At 42.7% G+C, this 17,697-nt stretch overlaps 1 protein-coding gene across 2 annotated transcripts in view; it reads right to left on the bottom strand.

Moving 5' to 3' along the window:
• Nucleotides 1–4,891: 4,891 nt before the first annotated feature.
• LOC121534708 (protocadherin-1-like) overlaps nt 4,892–17,697 on the bottom strand; it is a 395,998-nt gene continuing 383,192 nt past the window's right edge. For both annotated transcript variants that reach the window (XM_041841294.2, XM_041841301.2), the window contains one exon: nt 4,892–5,775. In XM_041841294.2, coding sequence (XP_041697228.2) covers nt 5,720–5,775 — 56 coding nt within the window. In that variant the 3' untranslated portion in view covers nt 4,892–5,719. The remainder of the gene's footprint in view (nt 5,776–17,697) is intronic.

Genomic DNA, 17,697 nt, shown 5'->3' with positions numbered 1-17,697 from the left:
CATGATGATGACTGCTAGCTAAGATTTTGAAAGTATGATGTTGACATGATCAGTCCAATCAAAGCTACTGTATGTATAACGTGATTTGATGTCATGTTATCTGTGTCCAATGACCTTGAGCCTTCTTGGATGGGCAATTCTAATGTAACTCTATGGCAGCACCCAAGGGGCTTGTATTTTCGAGCTCTACCCTTAGATTTGGCAGTGATGTAGTGTCCCCATGAGTGACAGAAAACTGAGCCAATCACAGCGCAACTAGGGAACATTACCAACCCCTATGCTCCACTGGCTGCCCCACCACCACAGAAAGCACTGAGCTAGGCTGAAAGACCTGCATTTCGGAGCTGCCTTACTCAAAAAAGCAAAAAAGAGACCATGTTTGTATTCGGCTTTATTAACTCAATGATTATTGTTTATTTTTTACATTGTTTGCAAACTGATATGTGACATGTATTAATGCCAAAATAACATGCAAAACAGGCAACCCCCCCACCCAAAAAAAGTATTTTTTGTTTGTTCTTTTTTGGGGGGGCGAAACATGTGGGGCTCAAAAGAGCCCTGAATGATGGGTCGTCACTGATTGAGACACATCCAATGCAAAAAAAACGATATCTCTACCTTAAACTGACAGATTTGAATGCTGATTTCTTTTTTATGCTAATTAGATTTCCGCAGGGGCGCAGACATCAACCTTAGGTGGATAAAAAAAAAGGTCTAGACCAAGGTTTCAAATGTTATAGGCTGAATGTTAGAATGAAAAGGTATTTTTTGAGACCGGACTTGATGCTTTGGATGGAGTCAGATTTGCGAATATCACAGGGGAGTGAGTTCCAGAGAGCAGGGGGCGGACACCCCACCTTTTTTGTTAAAACGCTGAGGGATAGGGCTGGAGAAATCTAAGCACTCTCAAATGTATTGACAGATATGGACTGACCATCCATAAGATCAAAATTATGGTTTGAACCATGTTTTGAGGCTATGTAGTGTTATTATTTTATTAAAATTTTTTGACAAATGATGGAGTAAAATATGCTTACTGGGTAAAACAGTTGAACTAATCTCATGAGGCATTTATAAGTTATATTCTTCAAGGATCAATGGGTATGTACGATTAATTTAAAAAGTGCAAAAATGTATGCAGCAATAGCAGATTGACCCTTTTAAGGCTTGTTTGGCGCAGTGGTCTAAGGCACTGCATCGCAGTGCTAGCTGTGCCACTAGAGATCCTGGTTCGAATCCAGGCTCTGTCGTAGTTGGCCGCGACTGGGAGATCCATGGGGCGGCACAAAATTGGCCCAGCGTCGTCCAGGGTAGGGGAGGGAATGGCCGGCAGGGATGTAGCTCAGTTGGTAGAGCATAGCGTTTGCAACACCAGGGTTGTGGGTTTGATTCCCACGGGTGCCAGTATGAAAAATAAAAATAAAAATCCACTCACTAACTGTAAGTCGCTCTGGATAAGAGCGTCTGCTAAAATGACTAAAACATTTTTTTTTAAATGCATTAACTAACCAAGACTTTGTGACGTCCTTACACACAAAACAGAAACAAGCACAAAGGCATTTTATGTTTTCTTTAATATAATAAAAGTCTCTGAATACAAAGTACATTCACAGGTACTGTAATTCCTTTGGCCTGTCCACATACTCACATTGACCCCAAACACTAGCATACTGATACATGAGACAAGGATTCTGATAGATGCCCCGACTACAGTTTTTGTCATTACAATACTGGAACCATCAAAGATGAAGAAAGAAAAACTGATATCAATTCATATGTCTTAAAAGCAAATGTGTCTTTACACCGTTTTACCGTGTCCCATAAACATACGGTAACACTTTACATTAAGTTGCCCCTGTTATTATGTAACTAACACAGTAATAACTGTGTAAACAACATAGTAATTTCATAGGTTTCACTCTGTAATTACATGGTAATAGGGTTGTTGCAGAATCAGTTATTACACAATTTAAACAAGAAATGTGTAATTACACATTCACTTGCTAAAGGTTATGCCACATGTGTAACTACTGATGTTATTACACATTATCTTGTTCCACTATGTAACTATTGTTTTTTAATTACACATTTGAAAGTCACCTGTGAATTACCATGTTAATAACTCAAACCACAATGTGACCTTGTTACAAGGTGCCACTACCATTGAATCCACTTGTAAAACCAGGGTTGATAAATAGGCTAGGATATGGTAACAACAATTGTAACACAGCACACCCTGTCATTAACTACCAGACATTTTCAATTAGTTTATTTCTATGTCATGACCTGGCTCAAAGGCTATACCGAATTAAGTGTTAAGTAAGAAGAATGTAGTTACATAGGATACACTTGTAATTATTATGTACCTACCCAGAAGCAAGCCACTTAATGTAAAGTGAAACCCAGTAGGGAATAACCTTTATAATTAACAACCAACTCTGTAATTACAAGGTTGTTACAAGGGATATACATGTATTTACAATGTACTTACCCAGGAGCAAGCAACTTTATGCAAAGTAAAGTGGCATTTTAATTACTTTGTAGTTACAATGTAACAACCTTTGAAGACAATAAGGCAACAGGAGAAAGAATTTCAGTTCACATTGTCTTTAATGTATTTGACAAAGATTCAAATTCAAACCATTACATTTCAATTCCCCATTTCAGACTCAAAGCAATAACTATTTTAGATTGTAAAACGTACTAACACAGGATGGTGGTAAAGTTGGCTAGCTAGCATTTCCCCATCATTCACTAATGTAGCTAGTTAAGCAATGGCACAATGTCAACACGTGTTCCAACTCGTCAATAAAAATGACAAAGTCATAAAACTTATGAAACATTTAGTTAGCAATGTTAGTTCACTATTTTGAGACTTACTTTGCACATTTGCACATTAGAAACCTTTATAAACACAACAAATTCAGAGACAGAAATAGCATGTGGCTTCCATTTTGGCTGCAGAGGAGAGTGTGAGAGGTCAGAGGTCAGTGTCACATCACTTCCTGGTGAACTCTCACATACAAAATCTGTAAAATCATTAGTTAACCTTTTTGTTCACTATTAAGTGACATTGTAAATGCATGTATATCACTTGTTACAACATTGCACTTACAGAGTTGGTTGTTAAAGATTGTTACATTGTAAGTACAATGTGCAATGTAGCTAAAAGGGTTATACCTAATGTTCTCCTGGTTAGCCTATTTTCTCAGTCTGCAATGCATTGTAACAACATAGTAATTATAAAGGATATACCCTACTCTGGGTTTTACTTTGAAATAAGTTGCTTGCTCCTGGTAGGGTAGGTACATGATAATTAAAGCTGCAGCTGGCTCAAAACAGAGCAGAACGCTTTGCATTTAACTGCACATACAGAGCTAACATCAACAACATGCATACCAGTCTTTCCTGGTTGAGGGTTGACGAGATCTTAATTGCTTCTCTTTTAGTTTTTATGAGAAATATTATTGTGACGTAAATTGAAAAAAAATATTGTCTGCATAATCAAATAACATTCAGCTCAGACACATACATACCCCACAAGACATGCCACCAAGGCTTTTCACAGTCCCTAAGTCCAAAACAAATTCACGGCAACGCACAGTTTTATACAGATACAGAGCCATGATCGCATGGAACCTCCTTCCAAATCCAGGAAGGGCAGGGGAGGGAATGTGAGGGGACACATACACAGATACACTCTAACACATATATTATTATTTTTTGGTATTGTTTGTACACTACATGACCCAAAGTATGTGGACACCTGCTCGTCGAACATCTCATTCCAAAACCATGGGGATTAATATGGAGTTGATCCCCCCTTTGCTGCTATAACAGCCTCCACTCTTCTGGGAAGGCTGTCCACTAGATGTTGGAACATTGCTGCGGGGACTTGCTTCCATTCAGCTACAAGAGCATTAGTGAGGTCGGGCACTGATGTTGGGCGATTAGGCCTGGCTCGCAGTCGGCGTTCCAATTCATCCCAAAGGTGTTTGATGGAGTTGAGGTCAGGGCTCTGTGCAGGCCAGTCAAGTTCTTCCACACCGATCTCGACAAACCATTTCTGTATAGACCTCGCTTTGTGCATGGGGGCATTGTCATGCTGAAACAGGAAAGGGCCTTCCCCAAACTGTTGCCACAAAGTTGGAAGCACAGAATCATCTAGAATGTTATTGTAAGCTGTAGTGTTAAGATTTCCCATCACTGGAACTAAGGGGCCTAGCTCGAACCATGAAAACATCCCCAGACCATTATTCCTCCTCCACCAAACATGACAGTTGGCACTATGCTTTTGGGCAGGTAGCGTTCTCCTAGCATCCGCCAAACCCAGATTCGTCCGTCGGACTGCCAGATGGTGAAGCATGATTCATCACTCCAGAGAAAGCGTTTCCACTGCTCCAGAGTCCAATGGAGGTTAGCTTTACACAACCCCAGCAGATGCTTGGCATTGCTCATGGTGATCTTAGGCTTGTGTGCTGCTGCTCGACCATGGAACCCCATTTCATGAAGCTCTCGACGAATAGTTATTGTGCTGACGTTGCATCCAGAGGCAGTTTGGATCTCGGTAGTGAGTGTTGCAACCGAGGATAGACAATTTTTACGTCCTTCATCACTCGGCGGTCCAGTTCTGTGAGCTTGTGTGGCTTACCACTTCGCGGCTGAGCCGTTGTTGCTCTTAGACGTTTCCACTTCACAATGACAGCACTTACAGTTGACCGGGGCAGCTCTAGCAGGGCAGGAATTTGACGAACTGACTTGTTGGAAAGGTGGCATCCTGTGACGGTGCCACGTTGAAAGTCACTGAGCTCTTCAGTAAGGCCATTCTACTACCAATGTTTGTCTATGGAGATTGCATGTCTGTGTGCTCGATTTTATACACCTGTCAGCAACAGTTGTGGCTGAAATAGCCAAATCCACTAATTTGAAGGGGTGTCCACATACTTTTGTTTATATAGTGTATATTGTGATATTTTACATTTGGGTGACTGTCCTTGTTTTTTTTTTGGGGGGGGGGGGGACCCAAGGACAAGCAGCTGCTGCTTCTGTAAAAGCTACCGATGGGAACTACCTGTCAAACCCTGTCCTGGTTACTCTGACTGTCAATCACAGATGATGAACAGACGGACAGATGGAAAGGCACCAGGGGGTAAGACGGGTGGAGGCAGAAAAAATTTATACAAATCCCACTCCTCACACCCACACACAGAGTGGAACCACTCCAGGAACACAAAAAGGGAGAGAGCACAGTGGCCGCAAAAAGACAGTCCAAAAATGAAGACATAATCCAGTTATAACGTAATGGATCTATTAGATAATGTCTACATCCATATGACGAAGGCCGCAGTATCCATAGAGGTATGAGTTCCACTCCAAAAATATCAAAAAAGAAGAGGAGAGGGAAAACTTTAGGGAGGATGACTCAACTACCAGTCTTGACCTCCAAATAGACAAAAGTTCCAGTCATTATTTTGAGTTATCAACTTTTGGACAAAGTTACAACCTTTGTCAGAGTTTTTCTCCTTCTTTCGTTACTCCACAACAGACTTGTACCAAGTTTCTATTTGACAGACATCTAGCGATAAAAGCAGTTCAGGACGACAGGCATATGATGGGAGGGAAGAAATAATTTGAACTGCAGCAGAGAAAAAGAGAGTGCACTAAATCTTTTAGAACTTTTTAAGAAAAAAATATTTTGATTTTCTGTCTTATTTGTGTCTTAAGGTAGTCTTTTTTGTCTGGCCCCCATCTCTTGAACTGCACCCGATACTGCACCTATAAGAGGATAGATATGTCTTACCATTCACATAATGGAACGCAACACATTCCATGAAAAATGTCTCAACAATGTGAGAATTAATTGAAAAAAAGTACAGAAATTCATTGAAAAAAAATATACATGTATGCTACTAAAAACAGAATGCAGATACGAAAAACAGTTTAAGTTAACCAATTTACTTGTCAAAAAAACATCTACTTCCAATACTTTACATTCTTTATGAATTGTTTCAGTTTAATGCTATCATGATATGATGCATGCCCTATAACATCATTAAACCTTATGACTGGCAATAACACAATGTTTATACTTGAATAATGCAATATACTCAAAATGACTGGTGCTGAATCACAGTACTGACATTTTGCCCATATCCCAACTTCATTCACAGAACGGAATGCTATTGAGTTTACAATGGGTAACCATTTTACCCTGCATCAGCAGACAGATAACGCCGATCAATATTCAGAACCACATGCTTGCTGGGAATAGCCCAATTGTGAAGATGGCCTTTCCATTTAAGTGGGGCTCGGGTGGAGTGGTTAAATTGGAGTGATGCACACCCTCAAAGAAGACAAAGACCCCCACTCACTCTGCATGTAATTGGTCCAGCTAGCTGGTCCCCAGGATAGAACTTTAGCATGAGCAATGCTTCTGACACTTTCTCTAATCGCAGGGCAAGGGCCTATCCAGAGAGTGACAGTCATGGCTGCTTCCACATTGCAAGCACAAATAGGTGGGTGTGTGTGTGCATGTACTCAATCATCAAAAATCTAATCTCCTCTTCTTTAGATGACAGGGAGTTCCAATCAGTGATTATGCATTGTCGTTTTCGTGTTTGTGTGTGCGTGTGCGTGTGTGTGTGTGTGTGTGTGTGTGTGTGTGACAGTGTGTATTGACCAGTTTGTAAATATGTTTTTTAAATGAATGATTTTCAAGTTATATCAACCAAATAGAGTGAATGTGTATAGGGGTCGTTTCTCTTTGTAACTCTATACTGCACAATCAGGGTTATATTAAGGTCAGCTTCAGCACGGTTAGGTTGTGTGTGTTTGCATATGCTTGTGATTGTGTGTAAGACGCCACAATTTATTTCTGGGTAGGCTAAGGAGGCCAGTTGACATGCACGTAAACACCCTCTCACATCACACACACACACACACACACACAAACACACACACACACACACACACACACACACAAGCAGGAGGTAGAACTGTGATGGTTCCACAAGGGCCCGCAGTGGCCATGCTCAGTCTGTTTTCCTTATTTCTAATCGCTGGGAAATTAGCCCTTCCATAATTCTGCTCCTCACCTCTAACACAGCAACAGCTGTTAGGGAGATAGGACCCAGTCACTTCCCTCCCTCTCCACCTCCTCCCTACCCCTCTATGCCCTCTGCAGCATCTGGCCGTAATGAGATGCATAGCCTGACACTGTCCCCGTTTAGCGCCTAATCTGCAGTACCTGACTCTAAAGGTTACCTCCTGCCGGGCAGGTTTGTACGACAACATCCGCACCTCACATCACCCCCACCAACACCTCCAGATTGCGCTAGTTGTTGATCTTGCAACTGGGTCACTGAGCAGAGTCAAAGCTCAGACACACAGAGATAGGAGGAGGAGGAGTGTACGGCTTGATAATGTTCTAGAAAGTTGGAAAAGTGCTATAAAGACACTTTTTCATCCTTGCATTATTGGTCATTGCTACAGTCTTGCGGGTTCACTTCAGTTCACTGGAAACCGTTGACTTGGTATGGTATATGTGAGCGACTGGCTCGATTCAGTTTTATGAAGCAAAATTAGAAATTTTGTTTTTTTCATTGGATAAAAGTAGACTCAGAGCTAGAAAATTGTATATCATACATTACAGTTGAGGAACAATGGGAAAGTAGTTCTGCTTTGAAAGTTGATAAACTTGTAACCTCACTTTTGAGAAAATGGCCCTTGAATTTTTTGGTAAACCTACTGGAGAGCACTTCTTTGTCTACACCCATTCAGCATTGTTCACACCCTCTTAAGCCTTAGCCCCACCCATCTCTTTAAGGATTCACATGTGAGGACATGTACTAAACAACAAAAGATTTCAAGGCTAAAGGCTGGTTTATACTACGTCTATTGACAGTTGTCGCAGTGACATCATGAACATTATATTGTCATACAATATCAAACTTGTCGTTGTCGTTATGTATAAACACAAAAACTACAGCACTGGTGGTCCAAAACAACATAACTAGTGTATTTTAACACCAATAAACCCACCCGTTTAAAAATTAAATTAGTATACAGTGGGGAAAAAAAGTATTTAGTCAGCCACCAATTGTGCAAGTTCTCCCACTTAAAAAGATGAGAGAGGCCTGTAATTTTCATCATAGGTACACGTCAACTATGACAGACAAAATGAGATTTTTTTTTCCAGAAAATCACATTGTAGGATTTTTAATGAATTTATTTGCGAATTATGGTGGAAAATAAGTATTTGGTCAATAACAAAAGTTTCTCAATACTTTGTTATATACCCTTTGTTGGCAATGACACAGGTCAAACGTTTTCTGTAAGGATTTCACACACTGATGCTGGTATTTTGGCCCATTCCTCCATGCAGATCTCCTCTAGATTAGTGATGTTTTGGGGCTGACGCTGGGCAACACGGTCTTTCAACTCCCTCCAAAGATTTTCTATGGGGTTGAGATCTGGAGACTGGCTAGGCCACTCCAGGACCTTGAAATGCTTCTTACGAAGCCACTCCTTCGTTGCCCGGGCGGTGTGTTTGGGATCATTGTCATGCTGAAAGACCCAGCCACGTTTCATCTTCAATGCTCTTGCTGATGGAAGGAGGTTTTCACTCAAAATCTCACGATACATGGCCCCATTCATTCTTTCCTTTACACGGATCAGTCGTCCTGGTCCCTTTGCAGAAAAACAGCCCCAAAGCATGATGTTTCCACCCCCATGCTTCACAGTAGGTATGGTGTTCTTTGGATGCAACTCAGCATTCTTTGTCCTCCAAACACGACGAGTTGAGTTTTTACCAAAAAGTTCTATTTTGGTTTCATCTGACCATATGACATTCTCCCAATCCTCTTCTGGATCATCCAAATGCACTCTAGCAAACTTCAGACGGGCCTGGACATGTACTGGCTTAAGCAGGGGGACACGTCTGGCAGTGCAGGATTTGAGTCCCTGGCGGCGTAGTGTGTTACTGATGGTAGGCTTTGTTACTTTGGTCCCAGTGTCACGCCCTGACTCTGGGGATTCTTATTTGTTGAGTCAGGGTGTGATTTTCTATGTTGTATTTTCTATGTTTAGATCTATTATGTGTATTTCTATGTTGGCCGGGGTGGTTCCCAATCAGAGGCAGCTGTAGCTCGTTGTCTCTGATTGGGGACCATACTTAGGCAGCCTATTGGCACTAGTGGGTTGTGATATCTTGTTCCGTTTTAGGTATGTTGTTTGTGTACCTTCCCTTCACGTTTTGTTTCTTGTTTTGTCGTTGTGTTTAATAGTCTAATAAACATGTATGCATATCACGCTGCGCCTTGGTCCGTCCCGTTCATCAACGATCGTGACAGAAGATCCCACCAAACGAGGACCAAGCAGCGTGCCCAGGAAGAGCGAATTGCCATGTCACAGGTGGGCAAATGGTGGTCATGGGAGGAGATATTTGCGGGGAAAGGGCCATGGGCAAAGGTAGATGCCCAGGCAGGAGAGGAGCAATGGCAGCACAGAGGAAGCCAGTCGAGGAAGAAGCCCGAGAGACAGTCCCAATAATTTTTTTTGGGGGGGGGGCTAAGAGGGTGGTTGGCGGAGCCTAGGGTTAGAGCAGAGCCAACTCCCCGTACTCATGCGAGAAGGCGTATGACTGGGCAAGCTCCATGTTATGCGGAGCTACGTACTGTGCCGCCAGTGCACCGGCACATTCCTGTACGTCCTGTGCTTGTACCACGCACGTGCCGTGCAAAGATGGGCATCCAGCCAGGACGGGGTGTGCCGGCTCAACGTTCCTGGTCACCAGTACGCCTCCTCGGTCCCGCATATCCTGCGCCAGTCCTACGAGCTGTATCGCCAGTGCGCGTGCACAGCCAAGTGCGTCCTGTGCCAGCGCCCCGCACGTGTAGTGCGAAAGTGGGCAGCCAGCCAGGACGGGTTGTGCCAGCTCTCCACTCCAGACCTCCAGTCCGCCTTCGCAGTCCGGTCCGGCCCGTTCCTGCTCCTCGCACCAAGCCAGTGGTGCGCGTCGCCAGCCCGGCCCGGCCTGTTCCTACTCCTCGCACCAAGCCAGTGGTGCGCGTCGCCAGTCCGGCCCGGCCCGTTCCTGCTCCTCGCACCAGACCAGTGGTGCGTGTGTCCAGTCCGGCGCGGCCCGTGCCTGTTCCACCGGTGCCTGGTCCGGCACCGGTCAGCTGCTCCACTCCGGAGCCAGAGCAGTCCGCTCCCCCGGTGCCTGATCCAGCTCCGGTTAGCTGCTCCACTCCGGAGCCAGAGCAATCCGCTCCACCGGGGTCTAGTCCAGCTCCGGTCAGCGGATCCACTCCGGAGCCAGAGCAGTCCGCTCCACCGGTGCTCAGTTCAGCTCCGGTCAGCTGCTCCACTCCGGAGCCAGAGCAATCCGCTCCACCGGGGTCCAGTCCAGCTCCGGTCAGCGGCTCCACTGCGGAGCCAGAGCAGTCCGCTCCACCGGTGCCTGATCCAGCTCCGGTCAGTGGCTCCACTCCGGAGCCAGAGCAGTTTGCTCCACCATCGTCGGGTCCAGTTCCAGTCAGCGGTTCCAGTCCAGACCCAGACGTCAGCCCCTCTCCAGGTTCGGGGTCTCCCACACCAGGGTCCAGACAGGGCTTGGTACTTCGTGGGAGGAAGGAGAGGGAAGCAGCGCGCCGAGGTCCAGACCAGACCAGGGGCGCAACAGGGAGGCGGAGAATAGGTGGTATGCCCACCCGGCTCCTACCCTGTTAAGTTTATGTTGCGCGGTCAGAGTCCGCACCTTTGGGGGGTACTGTCATGCCCTGACTCTGGGGACTCTTATTTGTTGAGTCAGGGTGTGATTTTCTATGTTGTATTTTCTATGTTTAGATCTATTATGTGTATTTCTATGTTGGCCGGGGTGGTTCCCAATCAGAGGCAGCTGTAGCTCGTTGTCTCTGATTGGGGACCATACGTAGGCAGCCTATTGGCACTAGTGGGTTGTGGGATCTTGTTCCGTGTTAGGTATGTTGTTTGTGTACCTTGGTCGTCACGTTTTGTTTCTTGTTTTGTCGTTGTGTTTAATAGTCTAATAAACATGTATGCATATCACACTGCGCCTTGGTCCGTCCCGTTCATCAACGATCGTGACACCCAGCTCTCTGCAGGTCATTCACTAGGTCCCCCTGTGTGGTTCTGGGATTTTTGCTCACCGTTCTTGTGATCATTTTGACCCCACAGGGTGAGATCTTGCGTGGAGCCCCAGATCGAGGGAGATTATCAATGGTCTTGTATGTCTTCCATTTCCTAATAATTTCTCCAACAGTTGATTTCTTCAAACCAAGCTGCTTACCTATTGCAGATTCAGTCTTCCCAGCCTGGTGCAGGTCTACAATTTTGTTTCTGGTGTCCTTTGACAGCTCTTTTGTCTTGGCCATAGTGGAGTTTGGAGTGTAACTGTTTGAGGTTGTGGACAGGTGTCTTTTATACTGATAACAAGTTCAAACAGGTGTCTTTTATACTGATAACAAGTTCAAACAGGTGCCATTGATACAGGTAATGAGTGGAGGACAGAGGAGCCTCTTAGAGAAGAAGTTACAGGTCTGTGAGAGCCAGAAATCTTGCTTGTTTGTAGGTGACCAAATACTTATTTTCCACCATAATTTGCAAATAAATTCATAAAAAATCCTACAATGTGATTTTCTGGATTTTCTTTTCTCAATTTGTCTGTCATAGTTGACGTGTACCTATGATGAAAATTACAGGCCTCTCTCATCTTTTTAAGTGGGAGAACTTGCACAATTGGTGGCTGACTAAATACTTTCTTTCCCCACTGTATGTCAATCTAGCAAACCAGGCAACTAAAAGCAATGTACTAAACAATGTTTTGGTTCGTTTCTAGCTTGTTAGCTAGCTAGCTAATGTTAAGTTAGCTGGCTAGCCAGTTCAAATAATGACCATATCATATAGCTGACAACGTCTTCACTTTAGCTCATTTGTCTTCATTATTACATTAAAATAAACTCACAGCAAGATCATTATTTACAAGTTAATGGTGTGCCAAATTACAGAAAATAGCTTACGGTTGTGAGTGTGGCAAAATAATAGCAGGGCATTTTCCCGGAGAATTTTAGAATTTGGACACTGTCTCGTTGGCCTAACGTTTTACATTTGGTGCAGGTCATGTTCTCTGGTAAACACATACTATATAAAATAAAATAAAAGTTTATTTGTCACATGTACAGGATACAGAAGGTGTAGTGAAATTGTTAATTGCATAATGGTGTCTTTTGTTTAGACATGTTTAGCTAAACAATTAACCATAATCCCAAATCATAACATTACTACCCTGCATGAACCTGCAGGTAGCTAACCAACCAGGTTCAATGATAGCTAGCTAGCTAACATTAGACAATAACTAGCAATAGAAATGGGTCTAAGATATGAATAATATTACTAAACAGATCATACACGTAACGTTAGCTAGTGAGCCAGCCAGCTAACGTCAACTAGCTAACAGTACACTTTAACTTGAAATGAAAACGACTTTCTGACAAAATTAGAAGCGTATAATATCTGAAAATATAGCTAGCTAGACTATTTTACCCGGATACTTGGATGGACGCTTCTCCTTGTCTGTCACGGATGTCATGGTTGCCCTTAGTTTGAAGATGTAATGCAGAGACAGGTGTTTTATACAACAGCCTTCTCTGTGTTCTCTTTTCGACTCCCTCTGCATATTTGCAATCAAACGTCAGAATTTTCTCCATCTCCTTAGCTATCATACTCCAATTCCACCGGGCATTCCACTGATTTCACAACTCTGTCCTCCAGAAAGTGGAGAGCAGAAATGTTGCAGTTCTACTACGTGATATCTTTCAAAAAAGCTGCGTTAGAAAGGATTACCTACACATACTGACCAGCTCATGTTATAGACAGAAGTATGCTAAATGGCAGACCAATCCAAATTCATCTCTTGGCATGTCCAGCCCATCCATTATCTCAGCCAATCATGGCTAGCGGGAAGGTTCCTGTCTTTTTCCTGTCTTTTTCCGTGGCTGGTAATTTAACAGTTTTATTCGTATTTACAGATGGCATACAAGTTTGTTATTAAGGCCAAAAAACGCATTTTGATAAAAAAAAAAAAAAAGCTTACGTTCAAATGCCTCTCCTGTGAAGTAGTGACGTGCGACTAACGCCTAGTTTCCTGAAACGAGTCACACATACTGTAGATCAGGGTTGGGGTCAATTTTAATTGGAGAAGCTCTTTACTTCTAATTCAAATCACTTCCTGAATTGAGTCTTGAATTTAAATTGACCACTACCCTGATATAGATGAGGGGTAATATTAATGTATTTACTTTGTCTTACAGTATTCCTGGTGACCTGCTTTGCATGAGCTTTCATCCCAAAATTCCGACAGCTAATCGAGAAACCTTGCTGAGCAGTAAGTAAGAACATTTTGGAACATGTATAAGAGTCAACATTTTGTTTCCTAGCGAGGTTCAATGGCTTAGAGAAGCAGATAAAGTGCCTCTCATTAATTTTCATATCAGTTTGTTGTTTGCCTTGAAAAATAAATACGCTATGCTAAGTGAAGTGAACCCATGGTTAGGAACCGCCGCTCACTGTCAATGTCGAGATAATAAGAATTTCCTTTGTTTTAGCTTTTCTTTTTGCTTTTCTTTGGTCTACATGAGGGGGGAATGAGAAGTGTCACCAATGTCACGGCTGTAATGGTGATGACATAAGCGCTAATTGATGGAGAATTTATCCATCAATTTGTATATTCCAGCCATTTTATCTGTAGTGCAAACATTTCCTTTGCTGTATAAAGTGGCCATTCTGGAGTGATTTACTCTGTAGATGAGGCAGTTTAGCAAATGCACACAAGCGCAAGACAGAGTAGGTTGCTCCATTTGGAGAATGGAATCATGTGTCCAGTCTCTTTCTTACCAGTCACCTATACTTTAATGTCTTTTAACTTTTTACCAAAACCTGACTCATTCCAAACTCTCTTTCTCTCCATCCATCTTTTGTAAACATACAGTATCTGTGCTTGTCCGGTTGTTCTTTGTGTGTATCACTATCTGTGCCTTCATACTTATCCTTCTCTTTCTGTCCATCTCTTTTCTACTTTCTCTTTTTTCTCTACTTGGCTCACACCCTCTCCTCTCTGTTAGTCTGGGCTTTCCTGGTGAGTGAGGCATATTGTGTGCACAGTGGAGCCTGGGCTAGTTTCACTCTATCCAGTGGGACTCTGAGGGCAGCCGGCGGGAGCTCCCTTTGTTATTGTCTCTGAGGTAAAAGAGCTAAACAGGGCATCCTTATGAAAGATGCTTCTGTCCAAACCCACTTTTCCCCCTTTCCACCAGTGCCCGGAGCATCCCATGGGGCCTTACCGCATAGCTGTGTCATCACCGCAGGACCAGCGAGACACACCAGACAAGACCCGCAACGACCGCTGTCTGTCTATCCTCCTGATCGTTTGAAGACAGGAGAGGTAGATATTGACTTTTTTTTACCATTATTGGACTTTTTACTTTGTCCAAAAACATTAGACAGAGACACACTCCCAAGTAAATGGAGACACCCCAATTCCCTAATTTGAGGTGTAAATATACCCGACTAACAAGGTTTTGGTCTTCAGGTTTTCTGCCTCATAGATATGTGCCCCCAAAACCTGTGCCCCCAAAACTTAGATTCAAGTGCAACGAGGTGCACAAGGCCATGGTGTCAAGCAATTGATGCAAACAAAGACAACAGTAGCTTGGACTGACCTCATCTCAGAATGGCTGCACCCAGACAAAGGGACAGCGGTGTGACTGTCACAGAGTTGTGTGTATGGCTGAGGGCGTCAGGATAAAAGACGAAGCTGAAGACTCGTCTATCCTTCCTCTCTAAAAGCACTTTTACTCATTTGTTTATTTATTTATTTTCCTTGCTTTCTCAGCCTACAAGTTCAAAACAAAACAAAAAATCTGATATTTTCACAGAAAAATAATAATAGCAAGGTTACTTGGCGGTATGGTCAGGTCTGCATGCCAACCTCTCACAATTAATCCTCTTAACAAAATTCCTCCTCCTCAGATTTGGTCTTTCCTTGGCTCATGAGACATGCCAGACACAGGAGTTACAGGAAAGGTACCGTACTATACCCTCATACATGGTATTTCAAAATGGAAGATCCCAGTACTCTCTTGCTTTTCTAGGTATGAAAGTCAAATGTGTGTGTGTGTGTGTGTGTGTGCATGGGTGCACATACGTACATGCATGTGTTATTAAGAGAGGGAGAAAGAGAATGTATACAGGATATGTTTTTGTTAGTTTTATAGGAGTACATGCTTGATTGTGTGCACCTGAGTGCCATTTGTGCATGTATGTGCATGTTCCCGTGCATGTGTACAAATGTGTGTACCCGTCCCATGCGTGCGTGTATTAGATTATGCTTCCAGAACTTTATACCACTGCAATTAAACCAGCCATGGAGAAAATGGCAGCTGCATTGTTGAATTAATTTCAACTCCACATTGAGTTGGGCTTTAGTGTTGTGAGATTGGAGACAGCTGCAAACGCCATTTATGCCTCTTGCTGCAATCTATTTATAAGTGATAAAATGCTAATACTCTTTTGAAATAATCAAATTATAATCAAGGTTGGGGTACTAGGTTCAAACCATTCCCTACCCACACTTCCCTGATTTATTTTTAACCTACCTCTTTCTCACTTACATGCATACACACATACCTCTACCTCTGACACACACCTCTACACATGCACACACAATGCAAAAAATCACTGATTGGACCTCCCTGTCATCTAAACAAGAGGATATTTGATATTTGAATAGGTCAAACAGCATACCAAGGCCAAGTAACTCCACACCTAGTTTGAGATTAATTTGATTAGTGTAAAGTGCACACTCAATCAGAGCTCTACCTTCAACCAATTGTTGCAGATCAGTACAAGAACACTTCGTTATGTGCAAGTTGGAAATTGATTGCTTAACATGTTTTTTGTTGCCCTTTGTTTTCTGATTAATTTATTCCTTTGTGAAGTATAGAGTGAAGCAGAGCTATATTGCTCTGACCAATTGGCAAGTAAATACTCATTTCAATGTTGTGTATTGATTCACTACATGATAGAGCTAGACTGACGCAGCACACGCACAAACAAACACAAACGCACACATGCATGCACACACACACACTGACAATCTGTGCTCTCCTTTCTCTGGATGAGTGCGTCTGCTCTGTTGAAATGTTTTAACCTGTGATGTTCCTCCTTTAAAGGCGATACTTTATTACCAAATATACATTTATTACCAAATTACAAAATTACATATTGGTTTCCTTACCCTGTAAACAGTCTAAGGACAAGGTATGACAGCAATTCATGCTTCGGTTTACTTTCTCTGCCACTGTTTCTACATCGTAATGTTTTAGTATTTGTGGCACAAATCCCATTCAACTCATGGGACCGATATTAGCAATTTTCACACATCATGTTCAAAACATCGATAAGTGACTTTGTGGAGCTTTAGAAACTTTAGGATGATTTGGACATGAAACTATTTAATATCGGTCCATGACTTGAATGGGATTTGTGCCACAAATGCTAAAACGTTAGCATGTGGAAAAAGTGCCAGAGAAACTAAAGCAAAGCATGGATTGATGTCATACCTTGTCCATAGACTGCTTACAGGGTAATGAAAACAATGTGATATTTTGTAATTTTGGTGAACTATCCCTTTAAGGAGTGTCACCCATTGCAGAGACACACACCTTACTTCCTACTTTTTTATATAATTCCTAGTATTTATATATACCAGTCAAAAGTCTGGACACACCTACTCATTCCAGGGTTTTTCTTCATTTTTACTATTTTCTACATTGTAGAATAATAGTGAAGACATCAAATCTATGAAATAACACATATGGAATCATGTAGTAACTAAAAAAGTGTTAAACAAATCAAAATATATTTTATATTTGAGATTCTTCTAAGTAGCCACCCTTTGCCTTGACGACAGCTTTGCACAATCTTGGCATTATCTCAATCAGCTTCATGAGGTGGTCACCTGGAATGCATTTCAATTAACAGGTGTGCCTTGTTAAAAGTTCATTTGTGGAACTTCTTTCCTTCTTAATGCGTTTGAGCCAATCAGTTGGGTTGTGACAAGGTTGGGGTAGTATACAGAAGATAGCCCTATTTGGTAAAAGACCAAGTCCATATTATGGCAAGAACAGCTCAAATAAGCAAAGAAAAACGACAGTCCATAATTACTTAAAGACCTGAAGGTCAGTCAATCCGGAACATTTCAAGAACTTTTACGCCGTGAAGGACAGAAATCCTGCAGCGCCCGCAAGGTCCCCCTGCTCAAGAAAGCACATATACAGGCCCGTCTGAGGTTTGCCAATGAACATCTGAATGATTCAGAGGAGAACTGGGTGAAAGTGTTGTGGTCAGATGAGACCAAAATGGAGCTCTTTGGCATTAACTCTTTCTCGCCGTGTTTGGAGGAGGAGGAATGCTGCCTATGACCCCAAGAACACCATCTCCACCGTCAAACATGGAGGTGGAAACATTATGCTTTGGGGGTGTTTTTCTGCTAAGGGGACAGGACAACTTCAGCGCATCAAAGGGACGATGGACGGGGCCATGTACCGTCAAATCATGGGTGAGAACCTCCTTCCCTCAGCCAGGGCATTGAAAATGGATCGTGGATGGGTATTCCAG

This window comes from Coregonus clupeaformis, chromosome 33 (assembly GCF_020615455.1).
Source record: "Coregonus clupeaformis isolate EN_2021a chromosome 33, ASM2061545v1, whole genome shotgun sequence".
NCBI lineage: Eukaryota > Metazoa > Chordata > Actinopteri > Salmoniformes > Salmonidae > Coregonus > Coregonus clupeaformis.
The sequence above is the reverse complement of the archived record's forward strand: the minus strand, read 5'-3'. Positions and strand labels throughout refer to the sequence as shown.